We start from the raw sequence: 23,621 nt of genomic DNA, 5'->3' as shown, positions 1-23,621 counted from the left end.
TTATCGAACCCCTATTTTGTAGCAGGAACTGAAGGTTGGAAAAAATCAATATAAAAAGCTTTCATATTCTTCATATTAAAGCAGCTGTTAACTAAATTCAGAGAGAATTCATTCTATAAGGGAAAGCTATTTATCTGTAGCTCTGTCTACTTAGGCCACCACGCACATATAGTAAGACTATACTTCTGGATTCAGGTGTTACTCAGAATTCTTGGCATATTCTATTACCAAAGGGGTCAAATGGTAATCCTTACTTTGAAAATGATTTAATCCTAAACCATCTCTACCAAACTCTTCAATTTTGAACTATGACTTCAAACAAGCATTTGTTCCAGCAGGGCTGCAGATCTTAAGGAAAATACTGGTTGAGTACGTAAAATTTCTTTAAAAAGGTTAACAATATAACCTAGTCTTGTAGTTTGTATGCTTATAAATCTGTCTTTAATCAGTAACACCTGAAGTCTAGGACTTCATTAGAGAGTATAATCTCAAACTGACTGTGATAAATGTGTAGTTCCAATCAAAAAGTCCTACTGAGATGAGAGAAGTAATCATTGGCAATGAAATCCTTAAAAGAGAACAGGTACATGTGCTTGCTCTGGGAGCACTTAGGAAAGCAGTAACCCACTGTACAGCCAGACCTAGAAAGTAGGGAAGAGAACGCTATAAAGAAGAAAGTAGGTGGTGGCTGAAAATAGGCTGGGTCTCTAGAATTTGTAACAAAACAAAAAACAGGGAGTTCACAGGGTGCCTGGGTGGCTCAGTCAGTTAAGCGTCCAACTCAGATTTCAGCTCGTGAGATTGAGCCCTACATCAGGATCCACACTGGGTGTGGGCCTGCTTAAGATTCTCTCCCCTTCCGGAGCGCCTGGGTGGCACAGCGGTTAAGCGTTTGCGCGTTTGCCTTCGGCTCAGGGCGTGATCCCGGCGTTGTGGGATCGAGCCCCACATCAGGCTCCTCCGCTATGAGCCTGCTTCTTCCTCTCCCACTCCCCCTGGTTGTGTTCCCTCTCTTGCTGGCTGTCTCTATCTCTGTCAAATAAATAAATAAAATCTTAAAAAAGAAAAAAAAAAAGATTCTCTCCCCCTCCCCTTTTGCCCCTCCCCCACTGCTCACTCTCAAGGAAGGAAGGAAGGAAGGAAGGAAGGAAGGAAGGAGAAAGAAAGAACAGTGAGTTCTTATCATAGTGTAGAATTTAAGGGTAAAAAATATGATATCTGCAATTTAATTTCAAACAAACAGACAAGAATGAGGATTTCAATGGGTCTAAGAACATGCTTTGGGGAGGTTAGTCAAAAGGCCTGAGTAAAATTTTCTGAATTTTCCTTCCCAGAATCCTGATTTTATTTCATTAGTGGTACTGTGTCCTTTGTTGCAAATGCTTACTTACTTACTTACTTATTTATTGGAGGGGAGAGAGACGAGGAGGGGAGGGAGAGGGAAAGAGAAAATCTTAAGCAGGCAATGACCTGAGCCAAAATCCAGAGTCAGATGCTTAACCAACTGAGCCACCTAGATGCCCCTGTTGCAATCACTTTACAGTTCCTTTTTTATAATAAAGAAAAATATAATCTATGGAGAAAAAAAAATCACAAGAAACAGGGTCAGGCCAGTTCTCTAGATATATTTCCAAAGAAATAACATGGGGGCTTAATGTTTGCAAAACCACGATCAAGAAAATAATCTAGTTTTTGTATAACGCCAACTCACCATTATGGACCGAAGACCTCGTGCACCTGTTTTTCGTTCTAGTGCCAATCTGGCTATAGCTTTCAAAGCATCCTCAGTAACATTCAGTTCACACTACAAATACATAAAAAGAAATGAGAACTTAGATAATACTTGATTATATTTTCCTAATATAACCACATAGCATTTGATTTATTAATTGTTACTAACTACCATCATTCCTAGTCTTTGTAGAACAAAAAGGTACTAATGCCCTAACTTTACAGATGAAGAAGAAGTAAGTTCAAGCAGATTAAGTACACTGATTCACTAATACTTAGAAACACAGGATCGGGATCTTTCTGTCTTGACTTACCCTATACCCTTTTGGACTAAAGCATTTTTTGACCTTCACTTTCTTCCTAGAAAACACTCATCACTCATTTGAGTGTTACTTACCCTCTCATCCTAAAGAACGAAGGCAAAACTTTAGACAAATCTCTCTAAATTACCACAAATTTCAAAACAGTGTTCAAATTACTGATACTTTATTGAGATACTAAAAAACATCAAAATACTTTGGAACATCAGACTTCACAAGATCTTGGTATCAAGCAAATTTTGGTTATTAATTTCCACTTCCAGAAAATGTAAAATTTAAGTAAGGTAATTATCTCTCGTGGTCTTGCCTCCAAGCACTTGTTCTGTCAATTAGCCTATGAGAAGTAACAGTGTTTTGAATCACAAGTTTGTCATTAGTCCTTGAAGAGGTTTTCTAGATTAACATGGACTTTCTAGGACTTTATTCAAAATTTATTGGGCCCCTACTGTGTATGATGCTAAGGGAACACCAATGTGGGGGCATTAAACAAAGCAAGCGGACCAATGAAGGATTTAAGGAGAAGAGTAAAATAACTAGCTTTGTGTTTATTCCTTCACCAGATATTTATTAAGAACTTAAAATCTATTTGCTGGGCCCTATGTTCAATAATATAAAAATGATCCATTCTGGAAGTAAAATGGAAGATAATGGTATTTTGATGGTGGTGGTCAGAAACAGACTTGAGACAGGGAGACCTTTTAGGAGCCAAATGCATGGGTCAAGGCGATTAAGGAGCTTTATTAATTAAAAGGAGTAAAATAAAAATAAAAATAGTAAAATAAAACAAAATAAATTTTTAAAAGGAGCTTAATTAAGTAAAACAAAAATAGTAAAATAAAAAAGTAAAAATAAAAAATAAAGTAAAAAAATAATCATTCATTAAAGAATGATAAAGGAGCTTGAAGTAGTGGTAGTGGAGTGAAGAGAATGAAATTAGTATTTAGAAACACTAAGTTCATAAAACCCAAAATACATGCTACGTGACCAGATGTGTCGGCTTGTGGGACTGGATAGACGTCTAGCTGCAGAGAAGTAGATGTGGAAGGTGACAGAACTTAAGACAAAAGTATATAAAAGTATACACAGTATGTTGCAGCAAAAGCATTTAAAATTTTAAGGCTGAAAGGACAATCCCATGTGTTTGACTTAAGGGACTGAAAGAAGGCTACTGGCATAATTTCTCTCTACATATAGCCTTGGGCTTCAACTTCAATGATGATTTTAATTAGGAAAAAAATAAAGCCAACTCCTAAATGTCTACTATAACACAATCTGCCTTCCGTGATTCCTGGATCCATACTTAGTGAGGAACAGGCTGGTATTCCAGATAAGCAGGACTGCTTTTGCTTTTTGTTAAGCTGATATATGCACAGTTTCAATAGCAAAAACCCACAAATTAACTAAGTATGAAAAATAAAAATCTAACCTTATCCATGCTGAACAAGGCCTGGTACTGAGGAACAACAGCATTACGCGGCTCTGTTAGTATTTGTACAAGTGTTTTCTCATCTAGACTATGCAAAGGAACTACCACAGGCAACCGTCCCACAAACTCAGGAATCATGCCAAATTCAATGAGATCTCTGGCTTCCACATGACGTAATAATCGATCTTTTTCTTCAATGTCTTGGTGAGTATTTGATTCTCCACTTCGGTTGGCAAGGTCTGCAGCAGCCGCAGCCCTTCTGCCTTTTCCCAGATTAGATGGTGTTCCAAATCCAAGATACTGCCAACAAAAGACAGATATTAAAAATAGCAGAATGAAGTTGCATTGTATTAAGTACTTTGCATACATGTCTCATGTGAGCTTTGCAATAGATGAGAGCTCTATCATCATTCACATTTTACAAATGAAGAAAATGAGCTTTGAAAGGTTAAGTACCTTAATCAAGTTCTCCTTGCTGTAAGTGGTAAAGTCAGGATTTGAATTCAGACCTATCTGCCTTTAGAACTAAGAATTAAACCACCATTTAATAACTAACTCTCAAAGAATGAATTCTAGTAAAAGTAGATTGGTAAAAACTATGAAGGGAGGTCCCTTAGAACTCAGATGATGATGCTACAGGGTTTTTCTGAACCTCTAGACTAGCATGGTTTCTAAAATATGTAAGAACTGTTAAAACGGAGACAGTAATTATTTTGTAACCAAAATTAATTTTGTAACATTATAAATAGTAGTAGTGCCTATGGAACAAGCAGCCTTATAAGAAAATTATGCACGAGTGTCTTAAGTCACTGCTAAGCATTCTATTAAAATCACGATTTGAGGTTGCACTCATCAACCTATGAGTTAGAATAATTCTGATTTTATTAAAAAACATATAAGAATGACATTAAACAAATGCTAACTTTGCCGCAAGAGTCTGGGTATCGGGGAGCCTGACTGAGTCAGCTGGTGGAGCATGCAACTCTTGGTCTTAGGATTGTGAGTTGGAGGCCCACACTGAATGTAGCAACTACTTAAAAAAATAAAATCTTAAAGCACACCCACACCCACACACCCATTGTTTAAAAAAAAAGGCTGGATGGGGCGCCTGGGTGGCACAGTCGTTAAGCGTTTGCCTTCGGCTCAGGGAGTGATCCCAGCGTTCTGGGATCGAGCCCGGCATCAGGCTCCTCCATTGGGAGCCTGCTTCTTCTCCCACTCCCCTGCTGTGTTCCCTCTCTCGCTGGCTGTCTGTCAAATAAATAAATAAAACCTTTAAAAAAAAAAAAGGCTGGACATCTAAAGTGTATGGATCTTGCTTTCGTCAGTATAAAAGAACTATACTCTAGGCAACTGTCAGAAAGTTTAATTTTGGGGGCGCCTGGGTGGCACGGCGGTTAAGCGTCTGCCTTCGGCTCAGGGCGTGATCCTGGCGTTATGGGATCGAGCCCCACATCAGGCTCCTCCGCTGTGAGCCTGCTTCTTCCTCTCCCACTCCCCCTGCTTGTGTTCCCTCTCTCGCTGGCTGTCTCTATCTCTGTCAAATAAATAAATAAAATCTTAAAAAAAAAAAAAGTTTAATTTTGACATGTCATACAGCTTTTGTCAAAAAGAAGCTCATGGTTGTGAGAAAATAGCCTAAATAGCCTAAGTTAAAAATTCATTCCTCTGGTTCTCTAAGCTGTATACATGGATAATATATCAGAAAAAAAGATACCTTCCATTCAATAATTTAAGCATATATTATATTTATATAAGGATATATAATTTTAAAATATATTTATTTTTGTAATATATAAAAACATTTACAAAGCATTATTATAAAACACTGGAAACACAAACCTGAAGACAGCCATTACCCTAAAGGGGCTTATTTAGAGTGAGAAGCCATGAAGGAATTCAAGTATCATAGGTGCAATGAAGGATAATCGTCCAGGAAATTATAGCAGTAGAAAGGAGGGAAAGAGGCACATACTGGGGAGAGAGGGTGGGAGGTGATCAAGAAAGCTTCAGCAAGTCTTAAAAGATGAACATAGATTTGCCAACTGGATTGAGGTAGGGGAGGGCATGAGCAAAGGCAAGAGGAATAAAACTTAGGAGCACAAGCAGTCTGATATGTTTGGAACACAGGTATATTATTTAATATTGTACCCTTGGCTTCCAACAAGGGCTGAAGAAAAAAAAACAGCCACATGGACGTATTTAATTCTCTATAAAATCACTATTGAAGACTTTTACATCTCTCTCTTTTCCATAAAGATCGATAATGACAAACTCTTTTTTAATCTGTCTCTCCTGAAGACCTCATTCGCTTCCCCTTTAAGGTAGTTAAGAACTAGAAACCATGATTTCTCCCTACTTTTCATTAAGAAGTTCAAATGACCTAGGACCTAAACCTGCCTTCTATGTGTTTGATCTCTTTTTCAACATTACTTTTAATTGTTCTTTTCTACATGTTCCTAGCTTCAAATTCTTTTTGAAAGCATTAATTTTAAGTAGGTTATCAAACATGGTCCTTGTCTTTGGTTACAGAATTTTTTTTTTTTTTTTTTTTAAAGATTTTATTTATTTATTTGACAGAGATAGAGACAGCCAGTGAGAGAGGGAACACAAGCAGGGGGAGTGGGAGAGGAAGAAGCAGGCTCATAGCGGAGGGAGCCTGATGTGGGGCTCGATCCCATAACGCTGGGATCACGCCCTGAGCCGAAGGCAGATGCTTAACCGCTGTGCCACTCAGGCGCCCCTGGTTACAGAATTTTTTAAAGTAAACTCTACACCCAACATGGGACTCAAACTCTTGATCCCAAGATCAAAAGTTGCATGCTCTAGAACGGAGCCAGCCAAGCACCCCCAGAACTTTGAATATAAAGTTATCTCCCTCCCTCCCTCTCTCGCATACAAAGAAATAATTTCTTCTTTCTAATTTGTTAGGCTAATTCACGCAGAATTTCAAAAGCAAGAATAACATAAATTAACTAATATGAAAAATTAAAATCTAACTTTATCCATGCTGAGTAAGGCCTGGTACTAAGGAATAACAGCATTACGTGGCTCAGTCAGTATTCATACAAGAGTTTTCTTATCTAGACTATCCAAGGGAACTACCACAGGCAACCATCCCATTAGCACTATTATTTTTTTACTGCTAATAAACTGCTATTTAAACTGTGGGTGCAAAGCCAAAAAGACTTAAAGCAAACAATGTAGCAGAGTTGATCTATGATATATTCATCCAGACAGAATATTATGTTATATAATCAAAATCATTTGTAGCAAGCTATTATGTAAAACAAAAACATGGAAAATACTGGTGTGTTTTGGGCTTCTTGACACTATGCTGACATTACGTTTTATCGTAATCAACAAATAAGTACTGGGCATGTACCTTGCAGATATGAAGAAATAAGTTCCAGTGAAAATCAAGGCCATTTAAGTTAAAATCAAGTCTGTTTAAAAAACATCCATAAAACTAAGTGGGATCACAACCCTTCCCCCAAGCCCCAAACTGGCTCCCTCGTTTTGTGAATGTCAGAGGTTATCTCCGATAAGACTCTTGGGCGGAGGCAATGGAGACAAGCTCTTTACTGGGCTCCAGTGAATTGAGCAAAAGGCCTGAACAGAAATTTTACTGATGTGATGAGCTACCTCAAATTATAAAAGAAGTTCTCAGATAAAATATAAAATCAAAATAATCAAGTTAAACTTTAAAAATGCTCTTTAAATAGATGATCTTTAGAAATCTTTCAATTTACTACTCTGAAATTAAAAAACAAAAAAACTAGGAATACATTTCTGGTATGATCTAAGAAAACCTAACTCTTAAAAATCCACAGCTGGCAGCCAGCAGATATGAGAACAGAAACTATCCTCTATAACTTCAAATATGCTCTACCCTATAACCCTTCAGAAAAACTCACCTTTTCATTTTTCCTCCTGCTGATGATTCTGTCTAAGCCATTGAAAGCACCAGATGCAACAAAAAGGATGTTTGTTGTATCAACTTGTACTGTTTCTCCACGTAACTTGCGGGAATTCTTTTCTGGAACATTAACTATCGTGCCTTCTAGTAGTTTTAATAACCCCTAAATAAAGAACAAATAATTTACAGCATCATTGTATAACTATTATTTAGTATACTTTAGAAAATGGGATTCAAAGGGGAAAATAATATGTGGTTATGGTCAATGAGCATAATTAAACTCCCACATTTCTACAACTAACATGAAAATCTAATGTACTATCATAGTAATAATTTGTAAATTTACTTGGATTTGTTACAGACTCCTGATGTACTCAGGAAACAGTCAACGTGAAAGGTTGCTTTTGATGATAAAGACATAATTCTGACCTAAAGACAGAATTATGACTCTGTAAGATGGCAGCCAACCATAGCGGGAACATTCAAAATTTGACAACAGTTGATGTGTTTTTCATATAAATTACAATTCTATTCTATTCCTGTCTTAAACTCTGAGACCAACTATATTTTGAGATACTTTTATAAAAAAATTATCTAGCACATTTTATAAGTGTGACCTCTCTATGTCTTGATCAAAATAAAAACGAAAGCGGTTTTCCTTACCCTGTACTTTATGTCATAATTAGTTACCAATAAAAAGTCAAGTTGGCCGATAGATCATTAAGACTTCAATTATGATTTTACATAGAATGAGCGATTTTAGAATGATAGAACGATTTTATATATTTTATCCTATTATCTAAGTGAAAAGAATAAGATACATGTACATATTTCATTTATGTTTAGTTAGACCCAGAACTCTCAAGAGTCTTCTAGAAATGTTTAACTGGGCCTCTAAAGAATAAAATCAACAAAAATCAAATTTCATTTTTTCTATCCTTTCAAATATTTTTAATTTCCTAAGAAAGGTAATTTGGTACTTAAAATCACCAACAGCTTTCTCTTAGGATCTGAACCACTTTAAAATGGTATGTGGAGTTTGGGATGGAAGAAATAAACAAAACAGAATCTAATTGAATGTGAAACCAAACGTACAATATTTGGGAGATTGATGTATTCCCTTCCTTTTAGTGGGCTTGAACAAAATATTCAACTGCTTACTTGCTGAACGCCTTCTCCACCTACATCCCGTAACTGATGAATGCCTGGCACACTGCCAATCTTATCTACTTCATCCAGAAAGACAATTCCTATAATTTAAGGAGGATTCTATTTATAATATGAAAAAGATATACACAAGATAACCTCAGTTTTAAAAGACTAGGTAGCTAGAAAGCAAGGTTATTCAATCTTTCACACTTAACATATACAAAGCTTAATTTCATAAACATACACTGCTGTCTCTCCCATTCATAATTTTGTGTAAATTTTTCATAATCCATTTTATAGAGTATCACTTGGGTATGATAACCAATTCTCTCTGACATTATTTATCTACCCCACTAACGTTTTCAGGTTCTTTATTCTAGGAAGCTGAGATATAGTGGGGAAGCATGAGGTGTATGCAGTGCTGGTACTAGCAAAACTTCACTCTTTCCCATCTATACTCTTGTCTTAAAGGATTTGAACAGGCAGCTGTCAAGCTCTTTATTGTAAACAAGGACAGAGGATAGATGGGGAAAGGAGAAATGCACAATCTATGACATCCTGGAGGTCAACAAGCTAATCTGTTTCCAGATTCTTCGTGCACTCTCCCACCCTTGTCCTTGACCCCTCTCCTACCCCACCCCAGGATTAGGAGTCTAGAGGGAAGTCAGAACAGGAAAAACAACAATAGCATTAAGGATCTAACTGAATAGTAATTTGGCTTGTTTTCACCCTAGTAGCCATCATACGACAATAAGGAAAAGCAAACTGTGGCCTTTAGTATGCTAGAAAATGTTTAACATAGCTATCATTATACAATTACAGAATTTTACTCCTTGACTCAAAACAAGAATTATAGTATTTCTTAATATTAGACTGCTTCCCCAATAGCCTACATCTGGGGACAGACAAGCTATACTGAAAACATACCTTGTTGTGCTTTTTCTACATTATAATTGGCATCTTGGAGCAGTTTGGCAATCACAGATTCAATATCTTCACCTACATATCCAGCCTGAGTCAAAGTTGTACAGTCACAGATAGCAAAAGGGACATCAAGGCATTTAGCTAGAGTTTGTGCCAGCAGAGTTTTACCTACAAATAGAAACAGCAACTAAAAGTTTACTAAAAATATGTTGATATACAATTTCTCTAAAAAAATGTAAAATAAACTAAATCTGAATAGTATATAATAAAAAATTACTTGTACATCTTTACTATTATTTAGGTTTAATGGTATGTTATTTTTATTATTATCATTAAGACGTTAGGGATTGGTGTTGCCTGGGTGGCTCAGTCAGTTGGGCTTCTGACTCTTGATTTTGGCTCGGGTCATGATCTCAGGGTCCCGGCATCTGGACCATGACCACATCAGGTCCTGCACTCAGTAGGGAGTCTTCTTGAGTACTTTCTTCCTCTTCCTCGCCCTCTTCCCCTCACACCCCACTTACGTACACATGCACGCACTCTCCCTAAAATAAATAAAAGTAAATCTTAAAAAAAATAATAATAAAAAGATGTTAGGGATTGGCCTAAAGGGCAATATCAATTCCTCAAACTCAGCCTGAAGCCTATGCAGAAATACTGATAACGTATTCCCAAGATTGGCCTTAGATTTTCTTCTCAAGGGCCAAAATCCCCCAATCAAAGAATCATTTATATTCTATTATTTTTTTAAACGAGTAATTTTTTCAGGAGGTTATTTACCTGACCCAGTTGGTCCAAGCAGCAAAATATTACTCTTTTCAAGTTTTATGTCATCATGGGAAGAATCCAACACTTCACCTCCTCGTTTCTCCTGAGGTATCTGCTGATTTACCTGCTGCTGCACCGACGCTCCTAAAGCGTTACCATGTGGACTGATTCCGGCGATCTGAAGCAATTCTAAAGAATGCCCAAGACATCATCAGAGCTTCGTTTGATTGTACTTGAAAAAATGCCCAACAGAACCCTAAATCTAAGACTAATCACATATTTAGAAAAACTTAAATATTTTGACATTCTGTCTTACCTAAAAAGGAAGAAAACCTCAAATTATCTATTAACAAATGTAAAACATGCAATGATTTTTCAGAGAACCTCAAGAAAAGTAAATGTATTCTTTTCATTCCCTTTATGTAAATCTGTATGAGGAATGCCCTTTCTCTTATAGGAAGGCAGTACAAGGGACAGAGAACAGTGCTAGGGGGTCACAAAGCTTTAGCTTTGTTTTTTCCATTGTGTCTAAATAGCTATACGATCTTGCGCAAATCATATAAACTTTGTATTTCTGTTTCCTAACCTATAAAATGACAACAATACCTGTCCTATCAATTTCAAACACATGGTTGGAAGGTAGAAGAATAAAATGCAATTGATTTGGAGGCACCTTAAAAGACAAACAAATATATATAGATTTTTTTAGTACAAATGAAACAGGACTATAGGGAAAGGGAAAAACACTGAACACAGTAACAGAACCAAGATTAGAATGGGGAAACAGGGATCCTGGGTCCTAGTCTTTTTCTGTCATGGTCTTTTGACCATGTTAAGCAAATCGCTTAACTTTACTGGGTCTGCTTCCTTACTATTAAGTGAAAATATCAAGACAATATATGACTCCTACAGTCTCTTTCACATCTAAAAATGATTCTGTGAGTCTACCAGAGAAATCAAATATGGTAAGACTCCTTGGCTCTACCTGAATTTTTTATTTCATAGGATCTCGAATGGCTCTTTCCAGTCCCTTTATTAGAGACCCAATGCTTAGCTAGATGGGAACTATCAGTTTATCCAATGGGTGCCTAAAAACAAGACAACTTTGTTCTCACTCTCTCAGCTGAAGGAAAGAATTCCAACAGTCTTTTCAATTATCCAGATTTGTAAATCCATATTGCTCCTGGTTCTCAGCATTTGAGGTATCTGTGTTCATATCCTATTTGTTTATGTTTTCTAGATTTATTTTTAGTTTGTTTCTAATAAATGGGTTAAGAATATCAGTACTTTCGGGGTACCTGGGTAGCTCAGTTGGCTGAGTGGCCAACTCTTGATTTCGGCTCAGATCATCATCTCAGGGTCCTGTGATTGCCTCCCCCCGCCCCCGGGGAGGGGGGGGTCAGGCTCTGTGCTCAGCAGGGAGTCTGCTAGAGGATTCTCTCCCTCTCCCTCTGCCCCTCCCCCCCAACTCACATACATGCTCGCACTCTCAATCTCAAAAAATCTTTAAAAAAAAAAAAAAGAATATCAGTACTTCCCAATGCACTACTATTTTCATCAAACCAAAGGATAAATGTTCAGCAGATAAAACTAGTATTATGGTCCTATTCCATCTGGCTGGCACTTTCAAATTATCCTAGGGTCACAGTTAACATAAACAGTTATTCTGGTCATCAAAAATAGGCATTGAAGGGGGCACCCGGGTGGCTCAGCCGACAAAGTGCCCCACTCTTGGTTTTGGCTCAAGTCATGATCTCGCAGTTGTGAGATCAAGCCACGCATGGGGCTCTGCATTCAGCAGAGTCTGTTTCAGATTCTCTTTCCCTCTCCCTCCCATTCTCGCGCTTTCTCAAATAAATAAATAAATAAATAAATAAAATCTTTAAGAAATAGGAATTCAATTAACATTTTAAATTGTGCTACATTTGAGGGTTAATTATTAGTGAATAATTCACAATGCTGTGCCTCTGACCCACATCAAGAAAAAAAACGCTGTCTCCTACATGAGTTTGGTTAGTTGTGCCTAGTAAACGAACATTTCTTTTTTTTATTTCACCAAAATCTAGTTAGAAATTGTGACAATATAATATAGGGCTTTGGCTTGAGTGTAGGTTGGCCCAATGGGGAAAAAATTATTTAGGTGAATAACTGGAACAAAACTGCAAGAAGCATATTAACTAGAGTGAGTCACAGAATAAAGGTATTTAACTTAAATGATGATTTAAGTTAAAATTTTTTTTAAAAGATTTTCTTTATTTGAGAGAGAGAGAGAGACAGAAAGAGAGCACACACAAGTGGGGGGAGGGCAAAGGGAGAGAGAGAAACAGACCTTCCCCCCTCCTAACCCTGCTGAGCAGAGAGCCTGATGCGCCGCTTGATCCCAGGACCCCCAGATTATGACCTGAAGGCAGACGCTTAACCAACAGCCACCCAGGCACCCTGATTTAAATTTTTTAAAAAGGAATAATTTAGGAGCGCCTGGGTGGCTCAGTCGGTTAAGTGTCTGCCTTCCACTCGGGTCATGATCCTGTGGTCCTAGGATCAAGCCCCGCATCAGGCTCCCCACTCAGCAGGGAGCCTGCTTCCCCATCTTCTTCTGCCATTCCCCCTGCTTGTACTCTCTCTGTCAAATAAATAAAAATCTTTGAAAAAAAACAAAAAGAGGAATAATTTAAATAGTACGTTTGTCATCCCCCCCCTTTTTTAAAGACTTTATTTACTTGACAGAGAGCACGCGTGCGCGCAAGAGTGGAGGGAGGGGCAGAGGGAGAAGCAGGTTCCAAGCTGAGCAAAGAGCCCTGATGCAGGACTCAATCCCAGGACCCTGGGATCATGACCTGAGCCAAAGGCAGATGCTTAACCAAGTGAACCACCCAGGCATCCCTGTCATTCCATTTCATGAAAATATGCTCCAGAGTAAACTTAAAATAACTCTGTCCTTTCAGTTAGTCTGTTTCTGCATCTCTCTCAATGCATGAGCAGCTCTCTATAATGTGTGAGCAGACTAGTGTATGGTTAGTTGCATGGAGCTCATCAGCATTGGCCATGTGGCCCTGGACAAATTACTTAAAATTTCCTCACTTTAGTTTTCTTATCTATAAAATGGGTGTGAAAAGAAGAGTTTCTGTCTCATAGGTTTTAGGAAGATTAAATCAGTTAAAATATGTAAAACACTTAGAACTGTGACAGGCAGAGTTATAAATGTTATAAAAGAATTTGCTATCAGTATTGCTATTTTCCTAACGCTTAAGTATTTGTATAACGGAGCCCAAATCCAAGTCAATTGTTTCATCTGGTGCTCAACTGAAGAAAAACATGTTCCAATGATGGGAAAAAACCTATCAGTCTTACTGAGAGTAGTATATTGATCTCTTAAATGTGATTTCTAAAAGAAACTTTAAAGAATATTTTGATTATTAATCATTTTGGCCTAATGCCCTAACTTTAGACCTAAAACCCCAACACAGGACAAGATGAAACTATACATGAAAATAAATTCTATTTAGGCTTTCAAAATATTACTTTGTCAATCAACATATACAATTACAAATTGCTTTTACCTAAGTTCATAAGTGTTACTTGTTAACATTTAAGTTACATTAAATCACTACATATACTTCTTTCAAAATACTCACTACAGATTTTTCTTTACTAATTCATACTAGTTTCACTAGCTATCTGTCCAAATATATGAAGATAGTATTGACAGCACAACTGATTATATTTTTGGAGAAAATATAAAATATACATGGGCTTAAAGTTTATTATTTAGATCTTATATTCCTATATATAATCTAATTCTACTGCATTGTATTTAAAGATTTTATTTATGTATCTGAGTGAGAGAGAGACACAGAGACCACGAGAGCAGAGTGAGAGGCAGAGGGAGAAGCAGAATCCCCACTGACCAGGGAGCCCAATGTGGGGCTCAATCCATGACCTGAGCCACAGGCAGACGCTTAACTGACTGAGCCACCTGGGTGCCCCTCTACCATGCATGATATAATCTTACCATGCATAATATAATCATTATTTCCATACAATTTAAGTGTAACTAAAGATAATACAATTTTATTACATGTAATAACTCTCATGCCAGAGTTGGTAAACTAGTTATGTTCTCATGGCTCATCCTGCATAAATAGTATACTTCAAACAGTAGATACATATCTTGGTTCGGAGGCGGCTAGGTGGCTCAGTCAAGTAAGTGTCTGACTCTTGATTTTGGCTCAGGTCATGATTTCAGGGTCATGAGATCAACCCCCTCAGCAGGCTCTGTGCTAGGTGCAGAGGCTGCTTGAGATTCTCTCTCCCTCTCCCTCTGCCCCCCTCCCCAGGGTCATTCGCACTCCCTAAATTAATTAATTTTCAAAATAATGTATCTTGGTTCAAAGGCAAATGTGAAAGTACCAGACTTATAAGTGAAAAGTGTTCACAGTGGTTTATCTATTATTTGATCGTTATTTTAATTACTGAAACAAAAGGCCATGTGAATCTGTTTATGAACCGTTACCATCTGTGCAGCAACTACGTAGCCACCTCCAAAGGAATGGGTGCAAGACATCAGAAAAGCCACAATCCTTAGGATATCAGGTCTTTCCACCCCCTCCATCAGACCATGTGATGCTTATAGGGGCAATCCAGGGCTGAAAACAGTGAGTTGGGGCTTATTTGTAATTTGTAAGGCTATACCAAGTTTCATAAATACCCCAAAAAATCAGCGTTTCTGGCAAATGGAAGCTGAAAGATAACCTGCCTCCCCCAAAATTTCTATCACATATAACCATGCCAATTCTAATTGTATGGGGGGAAAAAAGATAAAATAGCAAGCCACAGATATAAAAAAAAAAAAATACAACTCCTGTTAATATGCATGCAGGTCTATATTTATGAAGAAAAACTATATATATTTTATTTCTCTGCATTAGCTTTAAGAAATGTCACAAGAGAAAAAATAAAATCAAATATCTGAAGTAACCCAACATATACAAACTATACAAACTAGCTATGAAAACTGTTCCAAAGGGGCGCCTGGGTGGCAGAGCGGTTAAGCGTCTGCCTTCGGCTCAGGGCGTGATCCCGGCGTTCTGGGATCGAGCCCCGCGTCGGGCTCCTCTGCTGTGAGCCTGCTTCTTCCTCTCCCACTCCCCCTGCTTGTGTTCCCTCTCTCGGGTTGTCTCTATCTCTGTCTTATAAATAAATAAAAAATCTTTAAAAAAAAAAANTAAAAAAATTTTAAAAAAAAAAAAAAAAAAAAAAAAAAAAAAAACTGTTCCAAAGTTATATATACGATGTATCATAAACATGTTCATATAACATACAATATCTTTCTTGGTAATACATGAGCAAATACATGTCCACCATTACTACTGCTGACATACTTCACCAAGGCAAATCTCAAAAGGAAGAATAATTACAGAGGAGGATCTAAGAAGAGGTTGCTTACTTGTAAATCTGTACTCATCCTCCCGTCTTCTTATTTCTAACTCTAAGAAAGAAGATAAAATGACAACATGAAAATATATATTTGTTTAGTTTAGAGGAACAAACAAGGAATATCTCACTTCTTGCCCTCTTCCAAATATATATAAACAATGTGTTCATTGTTTTGTAGCTTTTCACAGTATAAAAGAATCTATTTATTACATCCTTTCTATATTTAAAAAACCCAAACATGTTACTGATGGATGCCCAATTGCTAACATTCACATTTGTCAAATACTAAGTTGGTATTTAAAAAAGGGTAGTAATTATTTAAGTCTTCAGCAAAAATTTAAACCCGTCATACCATAAATACAACCATTTGCTTTCCCAGTACCTAGAACGGCTTAACTACTGATTTGCTAAGTGAAGGGACCAGAAAAAAATTGTTTTGCTTCATCACTAGACAGTGCTACTTGGACTCTATAATATAAACTGAAGATTCCATGTCTTATCATGACTTACACTTTATAAAAATAAAAAACTGATACTACCACATACCTATTTTATGGTAAGTTCAAAGTGAACAAGTTGTCTTTTTTGAGCCAGTAAGTTGCCAAAAGTAATCAAAAGATATTATAGTTTTATAAATGTAAATATTCAGCAGAATTCCCTCAAATTGTAAAAGGATGACTTAAAGAATGTAAAACGATAGATTACAGGGGCACCTGGGTGGCTCAGTCAATTAAGCGTCTGCCTTCAGCTCAGGTCATGATCACAGGGTCCTTGGATGGAGCCCTACATCAGGCTCCTTCACCAGCACGGAGCCTGCTTCTCCCTCGGCCTGCCACTCCCCATGCTTGTGCTCTCTCTCTCTTTCTAGTGCTCTCTCTCTCTCACTCTCAAATAAACAAACAATCTTTAAAAAAAGAAAAAAAAAAGAAATCAGGGGTCCTGGCCAGTTAAAAACAAACACACCTTTAAAAATTTGCATTTTACTCTATTCATAGTATTTTTTTTAAGATTTTATTTATTTATTTGACAGAAAGAACGAGAGAGCACAAGCAGGGGGAGCAGCAGAGGGAGGAGAGGGAGAAGCAGACTCTCCACCAAGCAGGGAGCCTGACGAGGGGCTCAATCCCAGGACCTTGGCATCATGACCTGAGCCGAAGGCAGACGCTTAAGCATCTGAGCCACCTAGGCGCCCCTGTTCATGGTATTTTTAAATAATATCATTCTATTAATATAACACACATTATTATCTACAGTAAACTGAGATTATATAATGTATTGGTATATTAGAATCTATCATCAAAATATAGGAATTACACAAATCCGCCCTTAACCTTACACTCTGTAGCTGAGACCTAAAAAGCAAAGAATGCTGGATATGTTCTGTGACCATTCTCATCTATCTTCATATATCTCTGATGGAGACACATGATCTGGTCACGAGGAACTAATTGCGGTGAAGTCTAAATTCAAAGACGGTGTCTCAATCTCTACCCCAGTGACTTTCAAACATTTTTCACTGAGACCCTTGGTAAGAAATACATTTTACTCTGTCACCCAGAACCCATGCACATGTAAATGAAAATAGAAGTTTTATGAAAGAATATATAACTACAAGTTAATGTACTCTGGTATTTTCTATTCATACCTATTAACTTTTTTTAAAAATGCTGTTGGCAATCTACCAAAATGATTTCATGATCCACTAATGAGAAGAGGCCTGCACTTTGAAAAATGCTGTACTATACTAAAAGCATTTTCGGACAAAAGCAAAGGGTTGCAAATAAAGATTACCTCTAAACACAGTAATCTCTATTTTGGTCAGTTATCAAAATACTAACCTCTAGGTGTTAATGACGTCTGCTTCTCAACTTCTGCTTGCTGTCTCAGATTAGCTGGGATATTGTTATATATTCTCTTATAATGATTGTACACAGCAACTGAAAGCACCTTCTTAGCAAATGACTGGCCAACAACATACTTGTCGAGGTAGTTATAAATCTGAAAAATAATTAGTTACGAATAACTTACTATGAGCTATCACACAAAAACACAGACACATTAAGAAGTTATACACTGAGCATATTTGCTTATAGTTTTAAATTTGAACAAAGACTCTTCAAAAACAAAATCATACATAGGGCATGATACCTATGTAACAATGACTCAGAGGCCCCAAACCTAAGCAGACAAAACACAACTCATTTGCTCTTTAGCTTAACAAAGTATCACTGTACTCTTCTAATGTCCTGTTGATTTCTATTCTATACACAATGCCATTAATCCTAGTCCTAATTTTTAAAAGTCAATTATTAAAGTCACTTAGAATACCTACATATGCGACCATGGGTCTAAAGATATCACCATTAATGTAAATCATTTAATCCTTTCTATACCTCTTTCAATCATAGGAATAACATTCTTCACAAAAATAACATACTCTAAAACTACAATTTTCAAAAAAGCATTATATAATCAAAGCCATTACCAGCATCTGTATGTTTGAATATTCACAAACAGTTTTTTCAGACATTAACTTTAAAGCTACTCATTTATCTAAAGAGCAATCTGAAAAACTTTACTACTGGAAACTAAAGCTCTGTTTGATACTTGGATCTTGCTAACAGCCTGGAACCTGGGGGAAATTCCTTCAGCTTTTACTAAATAGAAATTAACTGTTAATACTAACTTCTTAGATAGTTAAATTGCCTGTTTTTAAACTCTGATGTTTAAAATCTACCCAAATTAGTGGAGGATATAAAGGTTAATAGCTATATTTTTATTATGTTATTTATTTTTACATAACAAATTCTTTAGTTGCTGACCACATGCATTTTATTATGGTTTTTTAAAATCCTGATTCCTTATAAATTATATCCATGAATTATTAAATCTGCCACAGCACATTTGGAGGCAGAGATAAATGCACTGGTGTCTTAACACAGCAGAAAAAAGCTACACTGAGGCAGAGGGTAAGAAATAATCAATGTGTGCAAGAACCCAATGGAGCCGGTGATATACTCTGCCATGTTTCATATGGCCAGATCACACTCTGTCTGAGACTCTTAGAAGGAGCTCACACCACAAAAGCCACAGTGCTATACAGGACATCCCTGGCACACTGGCCATGAAAAAATTACTTGCTTCCATTGTTAGACTGAGGCTGTTTTATCCAAAAAGTAGACTAATTTATGGGGAGAAATTGCAGGCTTGTGTTATTTAGGAGCCCAAACTAAGAAAAAGAAATACATAGCTGCTCAATTTTATGGGTATCATTTTAGATTAATTTAGTATTAATGCTATTTTAATAATCATCCAACTATATTTCATTGCTACTGAATGCCATAATCACAACATGGGAAAGTAACAATGGACTCCATACCTAAATTCCAAGTATCAAATATCAAAAAGAATTTAGCCAGATATAGTCCATATTAAGAATTTAATACTTGTGGGGCGCCTGGGTGGCACAGCGGTTAAGCGTCTGCCTTCGGCTCAGGGCGTGATCCCGGCATTATGGGATCGAGCCCCACGTCAGGCTCCTCTGCTATGAGCCTGCTTCTTCCTCTCCCTCTCCCCCTGCTTTTGTTCCCTCTCTCGCTGGCTGTCTCTATCTCTGTCGAATAAATAATAAAATCTTTAAAAAAAAATTTTAATACTTGTTTAGGTACTAGTATTAAGATCCAATATAAACTGGGAGAGGGGAGCAATGAAATGTTTTCAAAATAAAGAGCTTAAAGGACTGAGCTAAGACCTATACCTTCTTGGGGGGAGGAGGTGGTTTCTGTTGGAATGCCAATTTTACAGCTTCTGCTGCTGACTCGGGCTCTTTAATTATGCTTTTCTTTGAGTCTGCTTCAGATAGTACAACAAAAAAATGATGACACTTTTCACACTTCACAAAACGGGTGGATGCTGTAAAAGGAAAAAAAGGTCAGCAGAGGAAAAATAAATAATTTAAATAGTGTTTTTAACCTCAGAGACTCACTGTAAATGAAAACTATGTACTTGACAGAAAGTAGGCTTGTAGTTCACTCCACTAGCGACAACAAAGAACTTAGTTTATACCTAAGATAGATGACACAAATAGATGAGTTCAGTAAATCACATTTTATTCACTTCTACTAGGTTCTTTCATTTTGTGATATTGACTTTCTTTCAACTTCCCATTCATTAAATTTAATTTAGAAAATAACCACTATAAAAATATTAATCATTTACTGAAATACTTGAATAAAGAAACTGTGAAAAGTAAATTCTTCTATTTTTCCAACATTTTCTTATGAAAAATTTCAAATATACACAGAGTTGAAAGAGAGAAATCAATTTCAATCCCTAAAAATGTGAAAATATATATACATATACATATATATATATATTTATATACACACACATACGTTCTTTAGGTTCTTTTCAAACCTATCATCATTTTTAAGACCTTGACTTGGTAAATATGTAAAATTGTTTCATGCTGTTCCTTATTTTCATTTTTAACAACTCCACTTAATTCCTATTTCTTTGACCTAAAAACCACTAAGAAACTAACAAAATAACATCCTTACGCATACTGACTTTATTAAAGATAATCCTATAGCTTTTGAAAACAACACAGGAACAATTAAAATTGAGAGCAAAAAAATTTTTTTAATTAAAAAATAAAAGTGTGGGTAAAAGGGTGTCTCAGTATCAGTGCATCAGCTATAGAATATCCTGTGCTAAACCAAAGGTGATTTATTTTTTTCTCTCCTTGTAAAACACAGCTATAGGATATAGGTACATGGACATATACTCTTAATCTTCTCCAAGCCTAACCCTACGAATGGTAACTGGGGACCTTGGAAAGCAGCGCAGAAGAGAATCTCATGCAGATTACTAACAGATACAGAGTGAATACTACACAGGAATTAGTTATATGCTGGTAGGTCTGGGTAATACATTTTTGTGTTACCTTTGTGTAATCTAACTAGACAGCTAAAACTGCAAAGAAAAATAATTTTTAAAACTATGAGAACCTCTGAAGGGGCACGTGCACCCCAATGTTTATAGCAGCAATGTCCACAACAGCCAAAATATGGGAAGAGCCCATATGTCATTGACAGATCAATGGATTCAGAGGATGTGCTACACAAACACACACACACACACACACACACACACACACACAGAGGAATATTACTCAGCCAACAAAAAAATGAAACCTTGCCATTTGCAACAATGTGGGATAGAACTAGAGGCTATTATGCTAAGCAAAATAAGTCAGTCAGAGAAAGACAAATATCAGAGCATTTCACCCATATATGAAATTAAAGGAAAAAAACAGATGAACATAGGGAAAAGGAAGGAAAAATAAGAAGAAAACAGAGAGGGAGGCAAACCATAAGAGACTCTTAACTATGAACAACCTGAGGGTGGCTGGAGGGGAGGTATGTAGGGGGATGGGATAACTAGGTGATGGGCATTAAGGAGGGCACTTGATGGAATGAGTGCTGGGTTGTATGCAACTGATGAATTACTGAATTTGACCTCTGAAACTAATAATACAGTATATTTTAATTAAACTGAATTTAAAATTAAAAAAATTTTAAAAATAAAACTATGAGAATCTCTCTCCTTTGGGAATATTGTAACTACCTAGCCATAGATTACCAGAGAAACTGTACTGGTAAGTACACCTAAATCTTCACAAAATAATCCAACTTATTAAAAAAAAAAAAACAAAAAACAAAAACACAGACAGCGGCACCTGGGTGGCTCAGTCGGCTGGGCATCTGCCTTTGTTTCAGGTCATGGTCCTGCAGTCCCGGGATCAGGCCCTGCGTCCGGCTCCCTACTCAGCAGGGAGTCTGCTTCTCTTTCTCCCTCTGCCCCTCTCCTGCTTGTGCTTGCTCTCTCTCTCTCACTCTCTCAAATAAATAATATAAATCTTTAAAAAAACCCAGACAATTCTGTATTTCAAAAATAAATCTATTAATTCAATCAATTTAATATGGATCTATTCTTAAACACAAGGCTAACAAAAAATACATTCTGGATAAATTCTAGCAGCAAATTTTATTTTATTTTATTATTCATTTATTTACTAGAGAGAGAATAAGAGCACAGAGGGAGAGGGAGAAGCAGACTCCCCACTGAGTAGAGAGCCCGACCAGGGGCTCTTTCAAGGACCCTGGGATCATGACCTGAGCTGAAGGCAGCTGCCTAACTAAGCCACCCAGGTGGCCCTAGCAGCAAATTTTAAACTAGAAGAGACATCATCCATGTTTTCTATGTATTGATCACCTACAAATGCTTACCTAAAGACCAAGTTATTCCAAGTACCTTTGATTCGCACAAACCCCAATACATCTTCACCATTCCCCACCAGTGGGAAAGATAGTCCCAATGCCTTTACTTTATAATGAAGCATCACCTTACAGCTGTTACTGATGGTAAACAAGGCAAGGATTAAAGGGCAGAGAAGCCTCTGATCTAGCTCAGGCTGAATGACAGGAATATCTGGCTTGAGAACACAAGAACAAAATATTTCTCTATAGAAATTAGCTCAAAGGGAAAGAGACTAAACAACAGATTGCATTGTAGAAGGGTTGCTTACATTCTACTTGAATATCACAATATCGATTTTACAATGAAACATATTCACCATATACCCAAGTTCAATTTTATTTCTCAAAATGCTATTTTGGGGAAAAAAAAATACAAGCATTGCAATGTTTATTTTTTACTCCTGAAGACAAGTGGCAAAATCTAATTTTGTTAAATTATCAGGGGATAAATAAACCACTTTCCTTTAAATGATTACTGTAAGTATACTATATTCCTTCATATGCAGAATACTAATCCCAGTAAACATGCTTGTATAGTATGCCAATGACAGAAAGACTACCTCAATACAAACTTTCTCAGATTTGTTTAAATCAAAGTTCTTCATGATTTTGAACAAGTTTCAGGGTCCAACATATAATCTCCAAACCAAACAGAAAAGTTTAATTCCTATTGTAGAAGACATGTAAGCACAGTAAGCCTTCAAAAAGTACTATATACATAAAAAAACAACTAAAGATTCTATCTTTTAATATAAAAGTGGGGAAACTATTCAAGTTTGACAAGTTACTATTTAAAAAGGCAAAAGAGGGGCGCCTGGGTGGCTCAGATGGTTAAGCATCTGCCTTCGGCTCAGGTCATGATCTCAGGGTCCTGGGATCGAGCCCCACATCAGGTTCCCTGCTCGGCAGGGAGCCTGCTTCTCCCTCTCCTTCTACTATTCCCCCTGTTCCTCCTGCTTGTGCTGTCAAATAAATAAATAAAGTATTTTTAAAAATAAAAAATAAAAAGGCAAAACTGAAGAACAGTATATATTAGTCCTTATAATAAAAAAATTTATTAGATGGGGCACCTGGGTGGCTCACTTGGTTAAGCGTCTGACTCTTGATTTCAGTTCAGGTCATATCTCAGGGTCGTGAGACGAAGCCCTGCATCAGGCTCATGCTGAGGGTGGAGCCTGCTTAAGATTCTCACACTCTCCTTCTCCCTCTTCCTCTGCCCCTCCCCCCTTGTGCTCTCTCCACTTTCTCTCTCTAAAAAGAAAAATTTCTTAGATATTATTCTTATTTCAATTTCTGATGATTTTCAATGCATTCATAATGCTACCTATAAAAAATGGTATTTTATGTCATCAAAGTCAAACAATACCACTGTGAGAGAACATAAAAATCACTACAAATATACTTGTGAGAATGAAATAAATACAGCAAGGTCCATGAGCTGATAGTTTTTACACTTTGGGAAAAAAAAGAAACGAAATTCAAATTTCAGTGTCTATATGCAACGTTTTATAGGAACACAGTGATCCTCATTCATTTACATTGTCTCTAATTGCTTTTCCACTTTAACAGCGCAGGAGAATAGTTGCAACACAGACTACAGGACCCACGAAGCCTGAATTTTTTACTAT

At 36.8% G+C, this 23,621-nt stretch overlaps 1 protein-coding gene across 1 annotated transcript in view; it reads right to left on the bottom strand.

The window, feature by feature from the left end:
* CLPX (caseinolytic mitochondrial matrix peptidase chaperone subunit X) overlaps positions 1-23,621 on the bottom strand; it is a 41,525-nt gene that overhangs the window by 2,643 nt on the left and 15,261 nt on the right. The window contains exons 4-12 of the mRNA XM_002914250.4: positions 19,431-19,585; positions 17,512-17,671; positions 15,684-15,725; positions 10,250-10,426; positions 9,473-9,637; positions 8,558-8,646; positions 7,395-7,559; positions 3,478-3,777; positions 1,712-1,804 (exon numbers count right to left, since the gene is read on the bottom strand). Coding sequence (XP_002914296.1) covers positions 1,712-1,804; positions 3,478-3,777; positions 7,395-7,559; positions 8,558-8,646; positions 9,473-9,637; positions 10,250-10,426; positions 15,684-15,725; positions 17,512-17,671; positions 19,431-19,585 — 1,346 coding nt within the window. The remainder of the gene's footprint in view (positions 1-1,711; positions 1,805-3,477; positions 3,778-7,394; positions 7,560-8,557; positions 8,647-9,472; positions 9,638-10,249; positions 10,427-15,683; positions 15,726-17,511; positions 17,672-19,430; positions 19,586-23,621) is intronic.

The sequence above is a fragment of the Ailuropoda melanoleuca genome, chromosome 5, assembly GCF_002007445.2.
Source record: "Ailuropoda melanoleuca isolate Jingjing chromosome 5, ASM200744v2, whole genome shotgun sequence".
NCBI classification, from domain to species: Eukaryota; Metazoa; Chordata; class Mammalia; order Carnivora; family Ursidae; genus Ailuropoda; species Ailuropoda melanoleuca.
The sequence above is the reverse complement of the archived record's forward strand: the minus strand, read 5'-3'. Positions and strand labels throughout refer to the sequence as shown.